We start from the raw sequence: 20,361 nt of genomic DNA on the forward strand, positions 1-20,361 counted from the left end.
TCCCAAGAACCCAAAATCTACTGTGAAGCATGGGGGTGGTAGTATCATACTAAGGGGGTGTTTTTTCTTCACATGGGATAGGACGATTGGATTGTATTAAGGAGAGGATGACCAGCAGCATGTATCATATCAGAAAAGATGGGTCCTGGCTAGGTCTTCCAACATGACAATGACCAGGAGAACCAAAGGAGTGGCTCCGTAAGAAGCATATCAAGATTCTGGAGTGGCCTAGTCAGTCTCAAGAACCTAAACCCAATAGAGAATCTCAACAGCGACAGTTCAGAAACGTGACTGATCTAGAGAAGATCTGTATGGAGGAGTGGGCCAAAATCCCTCCTGCAGTTTGTGCAAACCTGGTATAAAACTCCTAGAAAGATTTGACCTGTGTAATCTGAAATACTATACCAAATATTAACATTTATTTTCTTAGGTGTTCAAATACTTATTTTGCTGTAGATTCAAGAAAAAAGATGGCAGCAAAAAATGTACTACAAATAAATAACAATAAGATGTGATACCAACAAGAAAAAGTGTAGCTAGCAGTGCATTAATTTAAAGTATTTTTTATAGTCAAAAACATTGATTGGTCTTTATTTCTTTGATTTGGTGAATCTTGTGACGCAAAAGGAAACAGAAATGGGAAAAGTGAACAAAAAAGACCTTGATCCAGAATAACAACAAACAAAATATCTAGTAACTAGTTTTAAAATTATAAATTCATATTTAATATCAACAAAACTTGTTAGGAAAGAATAATATTGGATAGCAGATTAATCATGACTCCATCAGGTTCTAATAGGTGACAGATTTTGACCTCACCCACATTATGTTCTGTTTACTTTGGGTTTATGGAATCAGGAGTAAAATAAATCTTGAAGGGTGGAATAAAAATGTTTTTTATGCAAAATGACAAGTTATTTTTATTTTATTTTATTAATTATTTTAAAGGTTTATGGTTTCTGTTCATTTTGGTTGATTCCACAGCTTTTCATATATTTTTAGAGTTTTACATTTGTATATTTGGTTCTTTTTCTGATTCTATTCCGTTTTATTCTTTATTTTCTTTCTCAGAAGGTCTTATTGCATTTTGTCAGGCTACAGTTGTAAATAAGAATGTTGTCCTGCCTGGATAAATAAAAGTTAAATAAAAAAAATCTAAAAGTATATAAAAAAAACAAAACATTTTGTCGTTATTTTACTTTTTGTGACAGATATTTGACAGGTGTCACTCTTTAACACATCTGTCGGGGGCGTGTGGGTAATGTGCGCGCGCGATTAGGCCCGCGCGCGGGCGGGGTGGGGGGTAAGCGCTCGCGGCTGAAGTGCCTCTGCCATTTAGAGTCACCAGCTCTCGTCAGGAATGTCCGTCCGCGCGCTCAGATCATGCTCTTTATTTTTAACCCGCCAGGGTGGGTCCGGCGCTGGCTTTCGGGAATGACCGCGGAGCGCGCGGCGCTTCAACCCCCCTCCTCCCTCCTCTGCCTCGCTCCTCGTGCAGGACAGGTGAACTCGCGCGCGCTCTGACCAGGACCCACTCACTTCAATGGGATTAAAAGCGGTTTGTTTGCAGGAAAGACGCTCGAAATAAGCATTTCTGGACTCGAACACGCCCAGAACAGGTGAGTGGAAAGAACAAACACTATTTATTGAAGTTATAAACGGTGTAAAAAGTTACAAACACCTGTCGCTTCTAGTTTTTCAAAATAAAGTTACAATAAACAGAATTCTGTAACGTATTTCTCTATGAATTTGTTATATTAACACAACAATGTTTTAATAGAATGGATAGAATAGAATTAAAGTGCTTTATATGAACCCACGAATGACCTCTGTAAAGAACCTCACTCACTTTAGTAATTTATGAGTATATTTCAGTACTTTTGAGTCAAATGGAGCAACTTTATTTCTACTTTCAAAAGTTGAAATCAAGAGAAAAACATCACCTCAGGGAAGAACAGGAAGTTGTCACATCCACCAACTATGTTTACCTAAGAAACAGTAATTTCCATAACTTTGTATCGTTTTCTTTCTGAAGAAGTGTCTCCTATTACATTTTCTTAAAAAAATCATGATAGTTTGTTGACTTTTGGCACAAAGGAAAAATAAAATCTCTTGGCAAAAGAGGCACTGCAGCTCAGTCCCCTTAAAAGGACAAGTGTGGAGCATGCAGGGCCTTTAGTGTAAACACACTCCTGCAGGAGATAACCAATGACTCTGAGTCCTGTACCACACAATCATGATTGTTTTGTACAGTTATTGGTTTAAGCATGATGGTATCTTAAATGAACGAACATTGGATGAAGTTTTTGGTCTGTTTTGGTTTCCTATGTGTCAAAAGAAACACGTGCACAGACCTCCTCCTCCTAGCAGCTAAAGTTTGTCTTACACATATTGTTAACTTTACACACATTATTTCATTGTGACTTTAGTTTCCAGCAAAAAATAAGTAGGGAAAAATGGATTGGTGAAATACCACTATATATCATATATTGATTTAAAATGCTGACAATACGATATTCTTTTGTTTTCCACCTAAACCTCCGACCACTAGTTGGCAGCAGAGCACACTGAGCATCTTTGAGCAGCTCTACACGCGACTAAAACAAAAAACAAGATCTTGCTTGAACTAACTTGTGTTAAAAGTTCATTCAGTCTCACAGTTTTTGTTGTTACTAAATATGTACTTATTAGTTTCTACTTGGGATCGGTACCGATCTGAAACTCTGTGCCACAGTATTAGTATACAATTGCAGCGCTAAATGTTAAATAAAATGAATTGTACCATTTTATTACAATGAAAAACATATTAATATTCAGGTAGTTTTTTTTCTATTCCATATTAAAGAAAAAAAGAATAATTGTTCTGCAGTCTTGACATAAATCGTGATATGTATCGTATCGTGAAACACGTATCGGGATACGTATCGTATTGCCAGGCTATAGCCAAAACAACCCACCAACTATAAAATCAGATGCTTCATTGATGTAAACAAATTTTCAGGTCTACATGAATACTTTTTTTTCTGAACCTATTATTTACCAAGGATGTAAAAGATAAAAGAGATCGATCGGGCAGTGAGTGTATCAACAGTTTTGGTTAGGGATGTAAAAAATAAATGTGTATCGAAAATTGGCTGAACAACTGTAGTATTGTTTAAAAACCACAGATATGAACAAGATTATGTTTATTAAAAGGTATAAAATCTTTCAAGAAGTTAATAATCAATTTCTGTCAAACTGCAGTTTGTTTTTCTGTTTTTTCTTCTATTTTTTATGTACATGCCATGTAATCAAAAAGACGTTCAATCATAAGTCAATACCTAAATACATTTCTGTCAATTGCCATGTGTTATTATTTATATCTTTAAATGCTATATGAATAAGAAATATTGAGATTTTAGCATTTTTGGTAAAAGAATCAGACTGTATCGTATCGCCAAAAAGTTAGTTGAACCTTTTATGTATCGAGATGTGTATCCAATCGTGTGAGAGGGAAAGGTACACACCCCTATTATTTACAGATCTGTAACTAAAAAAACAAACAAAAAATTCTGCCTACAAAGATCAAAATGCACCAAATCTTTTATTCTGAAAAGTTCTTATTTTTGAGGTTTTCCAGACCAAATGACTCATCCTTTTTGAACGAGCAGCTACAATGAGACTGTTTTTACATTCCGTACTGCAATAATAACAGAAAAGTACCTGTTTACGTTTAGATAAGTTACTAACAAAATGTTGGTTGTCTTTTTTAGCATGTGCCAGACATAAAAGCTTAAAAACTAACAAAAGAAAACTATAAAAAAAACAATAAATGAACAAAAACATTAGATTAGAAGTTTATTTTATTAAATAGTATAAGTCTGTATAGGAAGTATTCTTTCAGACTAAGTTGGAACAGTTTACAACATACAGATAAAGTATTTACCTCTTACTATTGATTAACTTGCAGTACACTTAACTACTTTTTACTAACTTTTTGACGCATTTTTGAGCACATTTGATGGTTCTTAGCTTAAAACTAGAAGCAGCAGGAAATATGCTGTTTTAGGTCATATTTTTATGTAAACTAAAGTGTTTATTTTGGGCTCAAATGACTTGATAAAGTTTAATCATGTGAAGCAACGTAATTGTATTTCTGTAGAGTCTCGAAGAACCATCTTTTCTTTTCTGTTGCTGCAGTTTTTTCATGTTGGGTAAAGTTTGCATTGGTCGACAGGCCGGCCTATTGTTAGCGAGCTGCTATGTGCCGCTCAAGGACACAACAAAAGGACACGAAGACACTTTTAGTGTCTGCAGGCGGCATTCAGTGAACTCATTCCTCCATGTTTTTTTCTGCTCAGCTCCAAATGAAGACGCACATCTGCACGACTCTCGGTTTGCAGTTACTGTCTGCCAGCTCAGACCTCAGACAAGATTAGAGTCCTGCACTTTTGTGGAAAACGGACAGGTTGTGGATGTGAGAGTTGGTGCCGTAGTCCCGGCCAGGTTGGCCTGAGATGATAAGGATATCCCCCCAGTGGTGGGTGGAGCGTCCCAGCGCTGATATCAGCCCTCTGCAGAGGGCTGATACGAGGCAGGAGGAGGAGGGAGACCTGGAGGATGGCATCATAGTACATCACTGGGGGCCATTTCTCTGAATGCACAAACAGACACTCTGCTGATACGATGAATTTAACAGCCTTTGCAACAAAAAATAGTTGAGTTCTCTTCTACTGTTTTTATAAGTAAAATAAAAGTAAATATGAGCCAAATTAACAATCATTTCTATACAACTTAAGGATAAAACACTAATATTTTGAAAAAAAGTTAAAAGTAGGATTTGTATCTATAAAAAACAATTAAATAGATGCCACACTTGCATTAAAATCTAACGCCTGAACACATTATAGTTTCTACATCACTAAGGACTTGCAAAAAAATGTTTTGGCAGAATCAGAATTAACTCATTGTCATTTTATTTGTGTGATTTATTATGTTTTATATCAGATTATCAAATTTCTTAGTTAATATGTTCTAATAGGAAAGAATATAACTTCATTTGTCCTTTTCAGCATAAATATGAATAATAAAATAGTATTTTTAGCAGAAAAATCTATTAAATGATCCGAATCTTCACTTAAACATTTAAAATCGATCATCTTATGTACAGATCAAACTTTTAAAAGTAAGTTTTTTTTTAATTTTCAATCAAAATTCAATTTCTGTTGGTGATTATTGTTAGAAATCACAAATCACATTTTTAGTGATACAACTTTCAACTGATTTAAAGAAAATTAGTTTTAGAATAAAAAATTCAACAAATGATATTGAATTGAATTACATTGATTCTATGTTTTGGCAATGATACTCAGTCCTAATGTAAAAACAAACAACTGATGAATTTTTTTTTTTTTTTTTTTTAGAAAAGCATCCACTCATTTTTTAAAAATCTTTATTTTGGTATTTTAAAGCAAAGAAAGTTTTGACTAAGTTTAAAACTACTTTAATAGAGCCTCATGCAAAAAAGTTAAATAAACTTTAAAATTACTTTTTTATTATGAAAAACATTTTAATTATTTAAATAACTTCAAAACCTAAAAAGAAAAAGTAAATATTCTCAGTCTTCTTGTGTGTTTTTGTAGTATTGTATAGTGTTTTTTGTAGTTCTCACTTCATTTTAGCTCACATTGTTTCCTTGACAATGAAAGTACACAAACACACACATTTTAAATAATGTTCGGCGCCTTATTCAAACGGTTTGGTCAGGTTCTGCTGAAGGGGTTGCCCCCCCCCTGCAGTGTGACATGATAAGCGAGCTATGCTGCAGCCTGATAGAGCTATCTTAGCAGCGACCCTTCAGACACGTCAACCCGCCATTCCACGCAAAAGAACACGCTCCGTCCGAGGAGTGACACACAAAATGGAGGGAGGAGGCGGGGCGGCGCCGGAGCGCGTTGTGATTTCAGTCGATTCACCTTCTACTTTGTAGTGACGTCTTCAGGGCCGTCACTACAACAGACGCACTTATGAATAGCAGCAAATGTTTGGAAAGCTTTTAAATCATTTGTGATGATTCAGTTCATCCTTCAGGGGAATAATGTGTTGGTAAAAGTACTTTTTTGTGTTACAATAACTAAATAACATCATTTGTCCACTGATACTTAATGTGGTAAGAAATCAAAAACTTTAGAAATTCCTCTTTAATTTTTTTTTCTAACACTCTTATTGTGAAAATCACATATTTTTGCTTGATAGCTCTTCCTCTTAAACCTCTCGATTGATCCCATAATATTGAAAATGAAAGGTAAACTGTAAATATTCTTCAGGATTTGAGTCTTACATTTACAGCTTCAATTTTTACATCTGCATTTTTAAAGAGTTTCAGTTGCAAATCTCATCTGCAAAACATCTGCTGGTGGGAGTTTCATGGTATGGGTTTTGGCAGTTTCAAATACGAAATAATTTGAATTTTAATGCCCAGGTTCCTGATTCATGATTCAACATTCATTTTATTTTTAATTTTCATGTAAAACAAGTTCTATTTAGTTTTAAAACAAAATTTAAACAGTTATTGATACAAACAAACAAAGATGGGCCCCATGTTAATAAAGTTTTTAATTATTAAGCTTAATTAAAAATGAAATACATTTAATGACTTGAGTAATGGATTTACTAAGATTAAATGTATTCAGATTTAATAGAACTTTTAAATCCTGCCCCGGTGTAGGTTATTGATACATTTATATCCTTTTGTTCTAAAATACAAAATAATATATTATTATAAACGTAAGTGAAAAAGCTCTTTAAAAAATTTGAATTCTCAGCCCCAATCATTTATGTCTACATTTTTACACATTAAACATTTAATCATTACGTATAAAAGCACAAAAGAATTGACGAAGGCTTCTCATTTTCTAATTTAAAACCACCTTGTTATATGTGGTCATGCCCTTTTAATGCAGAGCTAGCATGAACTGTGGGGTTTGGTGGAGGGAGGATTATGGTATGGTCTTTATTTCAAGACAAACTAAGATATTGTTCCTGACCTCACTGAAAATCATTCAGATGATCAGAAAAAGATCGTGAGTGACCGACAACTTTGTAAACTCTCAAAAGTTTTATGGAGAATGATGTAAAAGTGTAGATTGGATAAACTTTACATTTAAATTGGTTTTTTGAGGCTGTTTGACGAATTAACTCTGCTTTTGAGTCAGATACAAATGTAGCCTCTCCTTAATTTAACATATAATGTCACCCTAGATCTGCTTTTGTCTCGTTAAGTATTTAAATAAAGGTTAAAATGATTTCCAATTTGTCCCAAACTGTGTGATTTAAACGTTTTTTTCTGTTTGTTTCAGACATTAATCGCCGCTTTGAAGCAATTATTCACCCCCCCACGTTTTTACCTGAGGACGCCGACTGCCGTCCCCCCGCCCGCCCGCCACGCTGGCCACCGCCATGACTTCCACCACGGATTTTGACAATGTGGAGATCACGCAGCAGTACAGCCGCATCAACACCCGCTTCGACCTCTCCGACGAGGAGCTGGACAACGACAACAGCTCTGCCAGGCTTTTCGAGCGCTCACGCATCAAGGCCCTCGCAGGTGAGTTCCTGCATGGTAAACAGGCGTGCGCCCGCTGTCCCGCGTCGCTCAGATGACAGTCTTTTTGATGGTGGGAAGGTCGTGCCCTTCCCACGCCCCGCATAGCTTAAGCAGATTTTAATGAGCGGCCTACCATGAGAAAAATGACAAAACTCCCATTACAGGCGATGTTGGGTTGAATGTTTGTGTGCCTACGTCTCCTGTTCCAGCAGCTGACTCCCCCCTCCACACCCTATGGATGTGGAGGGATCACTTACACATTCTCGGAGCGTCCACAGACCCCGACAGCTGCCCCGTCCCGCTGCCGCTCCTCTGACATTTCTGACGGAGCTGGTATGCCGCGCTCCACCTGTGGGACGGCTGCCGGGACGAGGGGGGGTTAAAAATATCAGCTTTTCTGTGGCGGAAAAAAACTGGAGTTGTGGGTCATTTCTATTTTTATGTGTGTAAAGCTGCAGACATGGAAGTATGGAGGAGAATGCAGGTTTCGAAATGTCCCTTTGATTCAAAAACTAAGATTTAGGGGCCGAAGCTTCATTGACCTTTGACCTTGGGAAGAGGCTGCCATTTTGAATTTTTACCATAAAAAAAATTACTTCTGCCTTCTAAAAAATTACCTTTCTTGAAGGAATTCATGCATTATTAGGAATCTACTTGGAAATATTTGAAGTAAAACTTTGAGTAGACATTTGAATGGCGTGCAAAAGTGGCGTTCACCTGTTGCTTGCACACTTTTTATCAGCATATTTTCAACATTTAATTCATGAATCGTTGGCTCAAGCTGAATAAAACAATATATCATACAGAAGAACCATTTTAGTAGTCTAGGCGAGGTAAAAATAAAAATAAAAAAAACTCGGTTGCTAGGGAAATTAAAAAAATTACTTTTGCAGAGTCTTCTAAAAATAACATAGACCTGTTCATCTTCCCCAGGTAAGCAAAAAATAATATAGTTGCCATGGAGATAAAACAAAAAAAAGAGCTGGCATTTTGAAACAAGTTTTTTGAACTTTGACCTTGGGAAGAGGCGGCCATTTTTAATTTTTCCATAAAAAAAGAAATCTCATTTACCTTCTAAAAATGTGCACTTCTCGAAGGCTTTTTGATCTATCACCTCATAGCTACTCATTCATTAATGGTATCTACTTGGAAATGCTTAAGGTAAAATTTTGAATAGACGTTTGAAGTGGCGTCCACCTGTTGCTCGCACACTTTTTAACGGCATATTTTCAACATTTAATTTGTAAATCGTTGGCTCAAGCTGAATAAAGCAATGTATTGTACAATAGAACCATTTTAGTAGTGTAGGGGGGTTCAAAATAAAAAAGAAAAACCTCAGTTGCTAAGGAAACAAAAAAGTTTACTTTTGCCGAGTCTTCTAAAATTACACAGATCTGTTCGTCATCCCCAGGCGATCAAAAAATTATATGGTTGCTATGGAGGTAAAACCTAAAGAAAAGCCAGCATTTTGAAGAAAAGTTTAGTTTTTTTTATAAAATTGTCACGTGCAGCTCTTACCAGGGTGGCAAATGGGGTGGGGGATGGGCATATGGCAGTCATTCAGTCGGGGGCGGGTAGCATCAGCGAGCCATACAACTTTTGTAAAAGTTATCAATTAAAAAAAATCAATAGCTAGTGACTCAATGTGTTTTATTCTATCGTAATTGTGTAAAATCTTTATTTAAAACCTCCAGGAAAAACAAAAAGGTTCTTATTCTTAAACCCCAATCCAAGATAAATCAATGTCTAATTAATCATCATAACAGTTTCACATCCCATTAAACGTCCTTTTCATTTTTGTCTTCTCAATTTTAAACCTCAAAGTTTTATTTTGTCTGTTGTATTTCCCATTTGTCCCGGACGGGATTTTTCCTGTTTCCATCTTGCATGAGTGGATGTTCTTGGTGCAGTCATCAAACAGTCCAAACATGTTGTGTTGTTGACTCTGAAGAGCAGCGTGGCTGTTCGTCTCTTTGAAGGACTGTTGGCCGGGTGACAGCTGGGATGGACTGCAGCTCCTCTGCAAACCCTGCGCTGCACTAAAACTGGTATCGACTAACGATGGAGTTTAATTTATGGCCTGATTCCCGGGGTTTAGGTTTCTTATTTTTTTTAATTATCCTGCGGTTTGAGTTCTTGTTTCAGGGGATGTTTGTTCTTTCATTTCAAAATAAAGTATAGAGATGTTTAATGTAAGGACATGTTTGGACTTCTTAAATACCACCTAGCTCCATAAAAGCAGTTCTGATTTTTGCATCATAATCCAACAAATTCTGTGGTTTTAATCAGATGCAGTTGACTCTTAGGTAGAATGTCAAAACATTGATTAATCAGACACAAAAATTCACCTTTACATTGAGTTTGGGTCATCTTTTCAAGCATTGTTGTTTAACCTTTTTTTTGTTTTATTGCTTCTATTATTTAATTGATTTTATTGTTATTGTATTTTATTGTTAAATGATTTTATTTGACTTTATGTTCAGCTCTTTGGTTGCTCCAGGTTTCTTAAGTGCTAAACAAATCAGAAATTAATTGATTGAACATGTTCCAAAAACTTGATTTTGTCAAACTTCAGATTTTTGAAGTCTTGATGTGCAGGACTCGTCTGTACATAGACTTAACATTGAAACTCGACACCTCTCCTGCACAAACTGCATCCAGTGTGAATGCAGCATCAGACTTCGTTTTGGTTAGATTTCTTTAAATGAATTGTGATGGCCAGTTCTTTTTAGACAAAATAAAATCTTAAAATGAGCAATAAAAACTAATTTTAGCTATTGCTTTAGTAATTGGATATATTTTATCTTAAAATAAGAAAGTATTGCTAAAAAAAAATGCTTCAATGATCTATCAATATTTTTAAGAATGACCCATTTTAAGATAAATTTGTCTAAAAAATATATTATATAATCATAAATTGATTAGAACTTTCCAGTTTCCCCAAACAAAGAAAGTATTTTCCTATAAACAGGACCGCTCACCATTCACAAATAAAACATCTGCTTAAATAATGATATAAAGTAAAGATATTAGTATAGATATAGATATTACCTAAAATAAAATGAATTTATTCAATAAATATTCAACATTTCTTGTCTTAAAACATTTTTTGTTTAAATCAATTGTAAAAGGATTCAAAAAAACTCAACAAAACTATTTGGAGAGATTTTACGTTTTTGCAGTGTTCATCAGAAGCTTTTTCTTTAACCTTAATAAGTTTAAGTGGAGCTGGAATTCATGAGACAGATCCAAATATTTGAGCATTTTGTTGGTTCTGGTCCTGTTCTCCACATTTGTCCTGCAGTGGAGGTAAAGACGGCGTCTGTGTGAGAGTGTCTATTTATTGCGTTAGCGTGCTGCTCTGATGTTTTTGTAATGTAATCAGTGTTTCCTGTCAATGAGTGAGATGGAGGGAAGGTGATGGAGGGAGATGAGAGGTGCTAAACGATACCCACCACTGTAATACAGCTTAGGAGCTGTGGAAGTGAATCATGTATGTGTTCAGATTTCACACCAAATTAGATCTCACCCAGATTATTGGTCTTCATTTTTTGTCAAATTGACTTTTTCTAATTGATATGAGGTGAAATGAGTACAATTTTACTAAGATTCACTCATTTCTATATTTGGAAAAACATGTTAAATCTAGGAAAAAAAGCAAAATTAGCAACAAAAAAACGATCTAATAGCAAAACAAGAGAAAACAACAATAAATCGTTTATTATTATGTTTATTTCAAGTGATTTTTTTTTAGATTTCGGATCTATTTTCACATGAAAACGTCAGTCTAGTAGTTTCTATTCTCGAAATGTTTCTTCTTAAAGACCCACTTTGATAAAAAATGTGTTTTTAACATGTTCTTCTGGCATTTTTCTGATTATTTAGGATATATATTAAGAAAACTATTCTCAAACAACTCTTGTAAAGCTCGGCTCTCAGTTATGGGTGACGAGAAGAGGGGCGGGCTGCTCCATGCCAACAGTCCCGCCCACAACTCAGAGGTGAATATCTGATGCACTCTTGCTGCTCCCTCGAAATCAGGGTCCCTAACTTCCGGGCCAGGAACTGGTACCGGTCCAAGGGCTGCTTGGTACCTAGGAAAAGAGAGGGAAAAAATGCATACGCTAGAGTTTATACCTCCAATCGTTGGCGTGGCAGTGGTCGCACGGCCATCGGAGCAGAATTGCTTCAGTCGCAGCATCTGCTGGTGACGTCACCCACGACTGGAATGTTACGTTTGTAGTGCAATCGCGTGCAAACCGAGTAATTTAACTTGAATTTATTTCAGCAATTAGAGTACGAGACTATGTCCAAATAGTCTCTGTCCAAAAAAAATATATTTTTAACACTGAAAATAATGAAAACTTATTGAAGAAGTTAGGAAATATTAAACTGAGAGTGGACAACTAAATAGAATATAGAGCAAGTTACTGGAAAGTATGTCTTCTTTCGCATATCTTGCAGCATTAGTGAATGCAATTTGCTCTTTTTTTATTTTATTTGTCTCACTTTTGTACCCTCGAACTCATCACTTCCTCCTCTGGCTTTCATGTACCTGTGAGCTCACAGATGCCATAAGTGTCTGAGCGGGATCCTGATCAAGTTAAAATTAAACGCTGGACACGATCGCATCCCTTGAAAAATATCAGACGTTCATCGCAGTAATAGTGGTATGAACTAGACTAGATTGGGAATGTGACTGATGCAATGGTTGATCACTGTAAAGTACAGTATAAACAGGGCTTAACTCTAACCCTAACCCTGACCTGGTTCTGGTTCCTCATCTGGAACCACATCCAGAGACCGGTGATTTAATGGGAACAGCCAACACCAGTTAGGGACACCTAAGTGTCACGAAGGGGGCCCAAACCATACGTTCATATATGACGAGTTTCAAGTGAGAATGTGCAGGAAAAGCATTAAAGAAGAGTTTGCAGCGATGTTAAAATAAACGTTAGAACAAATAAACGGTTGGACCCTTTTTCCTGTTTGATAACATGACAATCGTTGCTTTACATTTGCCTGCGACTCACTGGTTGCCTCATTCTTAATCTGTTTACATCACGTTGCGACCGGCTACGGTGGCTGCTTTGGTCCATTTGTTCCGCTCCGAGCACAAATCCTGTTCAGACTGAGAAATGATTGAACCGAGACCACCTCCAAAGAAAGGTCAGAGTGCAGATCCTGGTCCCAAACCAATGTCCGCGTGGGTGTATTCAGACTCAAAACAACAAACTTTAAGCAAACCAAATGTGTCCAGTTTGAGTCTTGTCAGTGGATCCGAGTGTTGATGAACACTCCGGTGTTCAGGTGAGTTTTTGGTTCAGAGAATCCCTCTCTTCATTGCTGTTCCTGATATTTGTTATGGGGTGGGAACACGTGTTCGTACTGGGACATATTGCATGCATGGATGAGGCTGGAAAAACCACTCTGAACGGAAGGCTGCCTGAGCCCCGCGCCGCCTGAAAGAGGAGGCAGAGCATCATGACGGTAACAGTGAGGAGAGAGGGAGGGAAGGAGAGGGAGTGAAAACGAGAGGGATCTGGAAAGGAGGACAAAGAGCCAGGAGAACGGCAGAAAGAGGAGGTTGTTGTTGTCATTGTTTGCGGGGGTCAGGATGAGCAGCCCCTGCCTGCTGCGCGCGGCCCCCATAAACCAGCCCCGCCTCAGAGAGGTCAAGATCAGCCTGAAGGCCGGCGGCAGGGAGACCGGAGCCCTTCGGAGCGGCGCTGGAGGCATAAAGGAGGCGGCGAGCCGGCCCCACGTCCCGGTGGAGAAAGATGCTCGTGTCGGCGTGAGCGGCAACCGCAGCAGGAGCACGCCGCCGGTCCGAGCCCAGAGATCCGACAGCAGGAAGGCCGTCAGGGGGGTCAAGCAGCAGGAGCACCACCCGGAGACGAATGGCACCACGCTGCACGTCCCGCTCCACGCGGCGCCCACAAGGGTCACCCCGTTCTCCTCGTCATCGTCCTCGTCCTCTTCCTGCACCCCCAGACGCCAGAGGCCCTCTCACCTGTCCCCCGCCCCCCTCCTCTCCACCTCCTCCTCCTCGGCTAAAAGTATGAGGCGGGCGCGCTGGCTGAGTTACAGCACCTCCAACATCTGTTTCAACTCCATCCTGGACGGACGCTTCAGGCAGCTGCAAGGTACTGGCGAGCGTGGCGTGGCGGCGCATGTCCGAGTTTGTGTGTCTTCTCCATGAAGACCACGGCGTCCACCAGGCCCCTCCCATCTAGGTTCAACTGTCAGGAGAGAAGTTAGCTTGTGAAAGAGAAGCATCAACCACTAAAACGAACTTATTTATTTATTTTTAGAAAGTCGCAGCTCTGCCCCAATTGTTCACTGATGGTCCTAAATTATTAATTCTCAAACACTTAAACGGTGATGCTTACTTTGACAAACTATTACTGTGTGGGTGTTTTTGTGTTTCTTCTATTTTTATTTGTTTATCGTATTATATATTTATGGTTTTAATTAGTGTCAAAAATATTGTTTCTAAATTCAGTTGTATTTTATTCTCTTTATTTACCAGTTCCTTGACATGGCCTTTACCCTTTGGGTTTCACACACAGTGTTTGCTTTCCAACCTCGTCTTCCTTGCATGATGATTACATCGAGCTGTGAGGAATAATCAATTCCTGCGATGCTTTCTCGTCTCCCGTCTGCATTATTGAGGCTTTAGGAACGAGCTCTGCCGTGCCGTCACTGTGGATTTTTGTGAGTTTGAACTGCGATCAAACTCCCCTGATGACAGGAGTGCATTAGCGAGAGGAGGAAAATGGAGGAGACGGCACAGGAACAGAAGCAAAAGCATTTTCTTCCTCTGTCTGATTTCAATAATGGACTTTTTTGGAAAGCTGCCACTGATACTTTAAAACTTCCAGATCAGAGGTGGGATGTGGCAGAGGTACCAAATTTGACTTAAATTCTTCTCCAGGACTGACGGAACTAAAAACGGTCAAATAAAGAGAAAAAAGTAAAAGAAATAGATTTTGTTTATTGATTTCAGACAGTTTTCGTTTGAGATCTTGCTCTTGGGTTGGTATTGCTCTTCTTGCAGGAAAAATCTTCCTTTCGTTGCTTTTTTTGCAGCCTCTTAATTTCCTTAATGCTCTTCCTGGCATTAATCTGTAGCTCAGCAGCTGCAGCATCGGAGCGACGGGTCGTCCAAACGAAGATGAGGCTTCTCGATCTCACTCCGGCCGTCTGCCGGCAGTGGCAGGACTCGGGCGTGTGGTGCGCGGCGACTTCTCGGCCACATCCAGCAAGAGCTGACTGTGGGAAAAAGACGCGCCGGGCTGTAAACAGGGAAAATCCATCAGCATGAATAAGTCATGGGGCTTTCTCCGGATTCAAAGAGCGGAGAGGAGTGATCACAAAGTAAAGGCATGTGAAACAGAGGAATGTTTAGTAAGTTACCAGACGGCAGCTTTGTAGCTTAAGAGCGAAGGATGCTTTGGCGAGTCCAGTCAGCACGCAGGAAAACTGCAGAGCAAGGTGGAAAAAGTTGAATTGCAAGTACTCAAACGCAGCATAATGTTGACAGAACGCACAGCTGCTTCTGTTCCAGCTGCACCAACAACATGAAGCTCTGGGAGAGCGTGCTGACTCTCCACAATTACAGAAGAACCGAGATTTCGTGAAAAACACATTTTTTTTAGTTCTTTGTTAAAAAAAAAATCATATTAGTTTGTATGTAAAACTTGGATTTTTATTAAATTTCTGCATCCATTGACTTTAAATCACTCAATTGAGACAAATATTGTTATCTAAATGAAACAAAATTGGTTTTAGAATGAAAAATCTGACAAATAAGTTGGAGTTTATTTAGATGGTGTAAATGAAAATGTTATCCGAACTGTGACATATTAAATTAAAGTCAAATATGTTTAATATTTTTGCGACTCCGATTATCTATTGATCTGTTTTAAAGCATTACCAGCATTCTTTTAATTATAAATATGCTGTTTTTAGTTTTGGAGGACATAGTTTCTGCAGAGCAGCAGGAGTTCATGATGGTACTTGTCATTACCCACAACTGAGAGCTTTCTGTTTACATGTTCTCCTGCTAGCCTACAGCCCCTCACACCACCAACCTAACATTAACTGTGCAAGAAAAATGAGGAAAACTAAGACTTGTCTACAAATGGATTCATCAAAAGGGAGCAGGGAGCTTGTGCCCCGCCCAGCATATTTTCTACATCATAAAAAAGCTTCTGAAGGAGGTATACAAGTAAATTCTGCTTTCTCCTTCAGAATCTGCTAGAATTATGTTGATCGGGTCAACAGTTGAAAAGTTGCACTATGTTTTGTGCAATTTTGTGTTTAAGTGTCCTGCTCAGACTGTACCCCACCTTCCCCCAACTGTAGTTGGGATAGGCTCCAGCAACCCTTTGAGGCACAAAGTGATTCGGAAAACAGAATGGCAACCTTGTAGCTAGATATGTTTCAATAAATATTCCTTCAGGTTACCCGCGGGGTCTTAAAACATCCTAAAAGCATTGAATTTAAGAATTTGAAAATAATATCTTAAAAGGCCTTAAAAAGTTTTACATTTATATATCTAAACCTTAAAAAATGTGCTGCTTGAAACATCTCCGTTTCTCACATTTCATGTCAAAATTAAAAAATTTTTGACCAGGACTATTTCATTCAAATGATATAAATAAACAGCAGGAAAACCATTTGATGTGGATAAATATGCTGAATAACCACCAAAAATAAGAACACTGAAGCATCACGGGACAAAAAACAAGATAAGAAGCTACAGTTTTGATCATAAAATGGGAATAAATTAATAAAATGAAAAATAATGTATGGAATGGAAAATAGACTGAGCGGTTGGTCTTAATTTTTGACATTTATGCTTTAAAAAGGTCCTAAACTAGTAGGAACCCTGTCCTTTCTTTACCTTCATAGCAGATATAAGAGGGATTGTTTTAGTCGTCTGTTTGTATTTGTTGTGCATTATTGGGGGAGTTTGTGTACTTTTGATTGGCCGGTGGGTGAGGTTATGGAGGAGGGCTCAAGAGAGCAGTGAAAGCGGTCAACCTCTGATCTGAAGATCGCCGGTTTGCTTCCTGCCCATGTGTCTAAGTGCTCTTGGGCAAGACACCGAACCCCACATTGCGCCTGGTGGTTATTGGTTGACGCCAGTGTTCGAATCGGCACCAACCAATCAAATCAATCTTTATTTGTAAAGCACTTTTCATATAAAAAATAACAAAAACCGCTTTACACCAAAAAAAAAAAATAGATAAATATATAGTCTCCTCCCCCAGACCCACACACAACCCCCCCAATCCTTTCACACCTATTTTTATATGTATATAAGTGTGTACCATTTACTTTTCTCTGCCCCGCCCCACCATTCTTTTCTGGGACGAAGTGGGCGGAGTAAACAGTCAATATGGCGGCTCCACTTCCTTGGTTCAAACACTGCAGAGAACAGACTGACCTTTAAGAAGGGGCGTTCAGCCAGTAAGAAGAACGGCGTGTGCAGAAAGAGGAGCATAATTGCTTTAGGTATCGACAGCTTTACATTAACAGGTGAAGGCAACATCATTTAAGGTCGTGGAGGTTGACCATAATGGAGAGTAGTTTCCTCGGTGACCTCTGACTCGTCGGTGACTTAAAGATTTTTCTGGCTTTAATGTTTTCTTCTTGCAGTGCATATGTTTATGGTCGCCTCCCGCCCTCCTTTGTGTTCTGGATTCATTCTAACATCCATGTGTACATTTGAAGACGTCCTCCATCTCTCATGACTAGTTTAACTTTAAAGAATTCGGTGTACGTTCAATAATTCGTGTCTAATGTTCTTAGTGTTTGACAGGTGTGGGGTTCCATCAAGTCAGTTTAACATCAGGACTAACCCCCTTAAAACACTCATAATGCTGAACGATGAGTAGAAAAAAATGAAGATCTAAAAGTTGACTATTTTGCATTCGTCTCCACCCTAAATGAGCTGCTGAAAGGGAAGCAACAAAGGCATTTCATCTTTACTTTGTAATGATTTCCAGTGCAGCATCTTGCCTAATTTTAGTTCAGTGTCATTTTACTCCTGGTGTTATTGAGCTGTTGTCGACCCAATAAGTTGCTGGATTGATCTGGGATCTTGTTTCTCCTCTCTGTGAAATATAAGATTTTGTTATTTTAGTCTTGTTTACATTTGAAAATACTAGAAAAAATAAAGTTGTATTTTAGGAAATTACAGAAAAAAGGCTTAAAAGTGGATGAAAATCAAAGTAAATAATGAAACTTAGTAACAACCAGTATTCAAAGACTGATCTCATCTCGTCACATCCGCATACTTATGAAAGTATAAACTTATAAGAAAAATGTACAATTTTATAACTTATAACAGTTTAATGATTAGTATGGACAATACATCCAGTATCGCTTCATAGCAAATCATTTTAAATTGAAATGAACAATCCACGACTTCCCACAGTACCCACTTTTTTCTGTTTTTTCCTTTTGTTTTTTAACATTTTATTTTGAATTCAAGAAATTACTTTTGTTGTCCGAATGTTTTTTGTTTTTTCCGGAAGCTGGAAAAAGTAGGAACTATGTCATCGCTGATTGGATGATGACGTTTATTTTTAATTTCAACTTAAAGTTGAAACGAAATGATACAGAATATGTTACAAATTAGGAAAACTTGTACAAGTATGCTAATATTGAAGACAAATAAAAAAAATTAAAATCAAACTTTATCGTCCAATCAGTGATTTCAAATTCTGGTTTCTTTAAAAAAGAATGAGTTATGTTTTTCAGTTGAGTGATGTGTTGATGTGATTCAGGGCGTGCGTTTTGCATCACTAGTCGTGTTTATTCAGTTTGATCCGCAGTAAAACCTCAGAAGGAATCGTAGGATTAAGCAGAGCCTACTTTTCGTCTAAAGAGAACTCAAAGCTTTTGTTCATTGGCGATTTTACACAGAGCTGTTGTCATATCGAGCCTCTTATCTGCTGAAAACTCAGAGGGAATCATCCTTTCCTGGAGTATCCATCGTGTTGCTCCTCAATGGGATGCAATAGAGTCTAAACGTGCTTATAGCAAAGCTGTAATTCAGCAGAAAGTTCAGAAAGGATTTGTCACAGTTCTCGCTCCAAGTTTTTTTTTGGATCTGACACAAACTCTAATGGAGTTTTGAGTTATTTGCATGTTTTAATTGCCATGATTTTTTCATGGCCGTGTGGACGCCGCGGAGCAGCGAGCGCCGTTGTTCTGCTGAGCAGAGCAGAGGGAGGCATGATTTATTTACTGTATTCTGCTGCTTCACGTGATTTACATACAGTAACTCTCGGGCTGGCTCTTTAAGCAGCTGGGGAGATGCGTTTTGTTCTTTTTCAGTTTCTTCTTCTGCAAACTTAACCTGGAAGGCTGAATCCCACTGTAAACAGACATCTCTCATCTACCTCGTTTGCCATATTTACGTTTGAAAGTTTTATTTTGCCTGTTTTTCCCTGAATGTGTAAGACAGAAATCCTCTTTATTCTTTTTTCTTCTGTCTGAATCTTTTATTTGGCTAATCCATCAGTTCCTTGCAGCCTGTTGTGTTTAGTTTTGGGGATAAACTCAACAAACATGCAGCAAAAGAAGCTATAGATTGTAGATTTTTACCTCCAGAAAGTTTTGTCCTGGTGTTGTTCTTTATCCATAAAATATTGTTTTCCTTTTCAAATTCAAAAATATATATAATTTGATTTATTCAACTAATAACTGAAAGTTTAAAGCATTTAGGGCAATTTCAAAACTGATTTTTCATTTATATTTGACTCTGAAAGAACGTTTTTAACCATCACAGTTCTAGAAATCAAAATTCTGAAAATATTTTAATAATTTCTGTCTGAACTACAGTTTTTAATGACAAGATAAAACCCATTACTGTAATACTCAGTCTGAAGCTTTAGCCTGTAAACAGATACTCAGCAGAGAGGAGGGCCAGTCGTTTGAGTCAGCATCTTTGTCCTTTTAAAAGAGAAATCGTGGTATTTCCTGTCAATTCGTCCATGTGATAAAGCTTCAACATCCACCCAAAATCTTCACTTCCACAAATTCTGCAAGCGATTTGAGGTCGTCTTCGATGACTAGATTAACTTTAAAGATTCACTTGGATGAAAGTGGTGTTTTTGGTGTTTTTAACATGACATTTTGTATATAGTGGTTATGTATGGAGTGATTTTTGTGCCACCATATTGCAATCAAAAGTCACAGTTTTCAGATTAAAATGTTCTTAATTGCAAGCAAAATGTAAAGTGTTAAAAAAAAATATGCTTTATAATTTGCAAATAAAAACATTTGTGCTGCAAACTCAAAAATATTTTTGGAGAGCACATAAAAAGTTTTTGAAAGCAAATATTAAATATGTTCATTTGCAGAATATGAAGTTTTATGCTTAGCACTTCACTTTTTGTTTGCAATTTAGAAAGTTTTGATCTTAAAACTGTGCTTGCAAGATGGTGGCACAATAATCACTCTATAGACCTGAAGTGCAAATCTACGGAAGAGCATTAGGGCCACTGAAAAAAAAAATAAAAGCTCATGAAAAATTCTGACTTTAATCTTTCTCAGAATTTTTTTATTTTTCTCAGAATTCTGACTCTAAAGTCAGAATTCTGAGATTAAAGTCAGAATTTTTCATGGGCCTTTTTTTTTCAGTGGCCCTAATCCTCTTCCGTACAAATCACATCAACAAATCACTTGACGCAGAAAGATTAAAAATAAAAATGTTTAAAGAACAGCATTATATTTTAGAAAATAAAACAAAATTC

The 20,361-nt window shown here is 37.6% G+C and overlaps 1 protein-coding gene across 1 annotated transcript in view; it reads left to right on the forward strand.

Moving 5' to 3' along the window:
* Nucleotides 1-1,063: 1,063 nt before the first annotated feature.
* Nucleotides 1,064-20,361, forward strand: part of sptb (spectrin, beta, erythrocytic) — a 48,136-nt gene continuing 28,838 nt past the window's right edge. The window contains exons 1-2 of the mRNA XM_024270293.2: nt 1,064-1,619; nt 7,338-7,585. Of these exons, the coding sequence (XP_024126061.1) occupies nt 7,438-7,585 (148 nt within the window). The 5' untranslated portion in view covers nt 1,064-1,619; nt 7,338-7,437. The remainder of the gene's footprint in view (nt 1,620-7,337; nt 7,586-20,361) is intronic.

Source organism: Oryzias melastigma, linkage group LG22 (assembly GCF_002922805.2).
Source record: "Oryzias melastigma strain HK-1 linkage group LG22, ASM292280v2, whole genome shotgun sequence".
Lineage (NCBI taxonomy): Eukaryota > Metazoa > Chordata > Actinopteri > Beloniformes > Adrianichthyidae > Oryzias > Oryzias melastigma.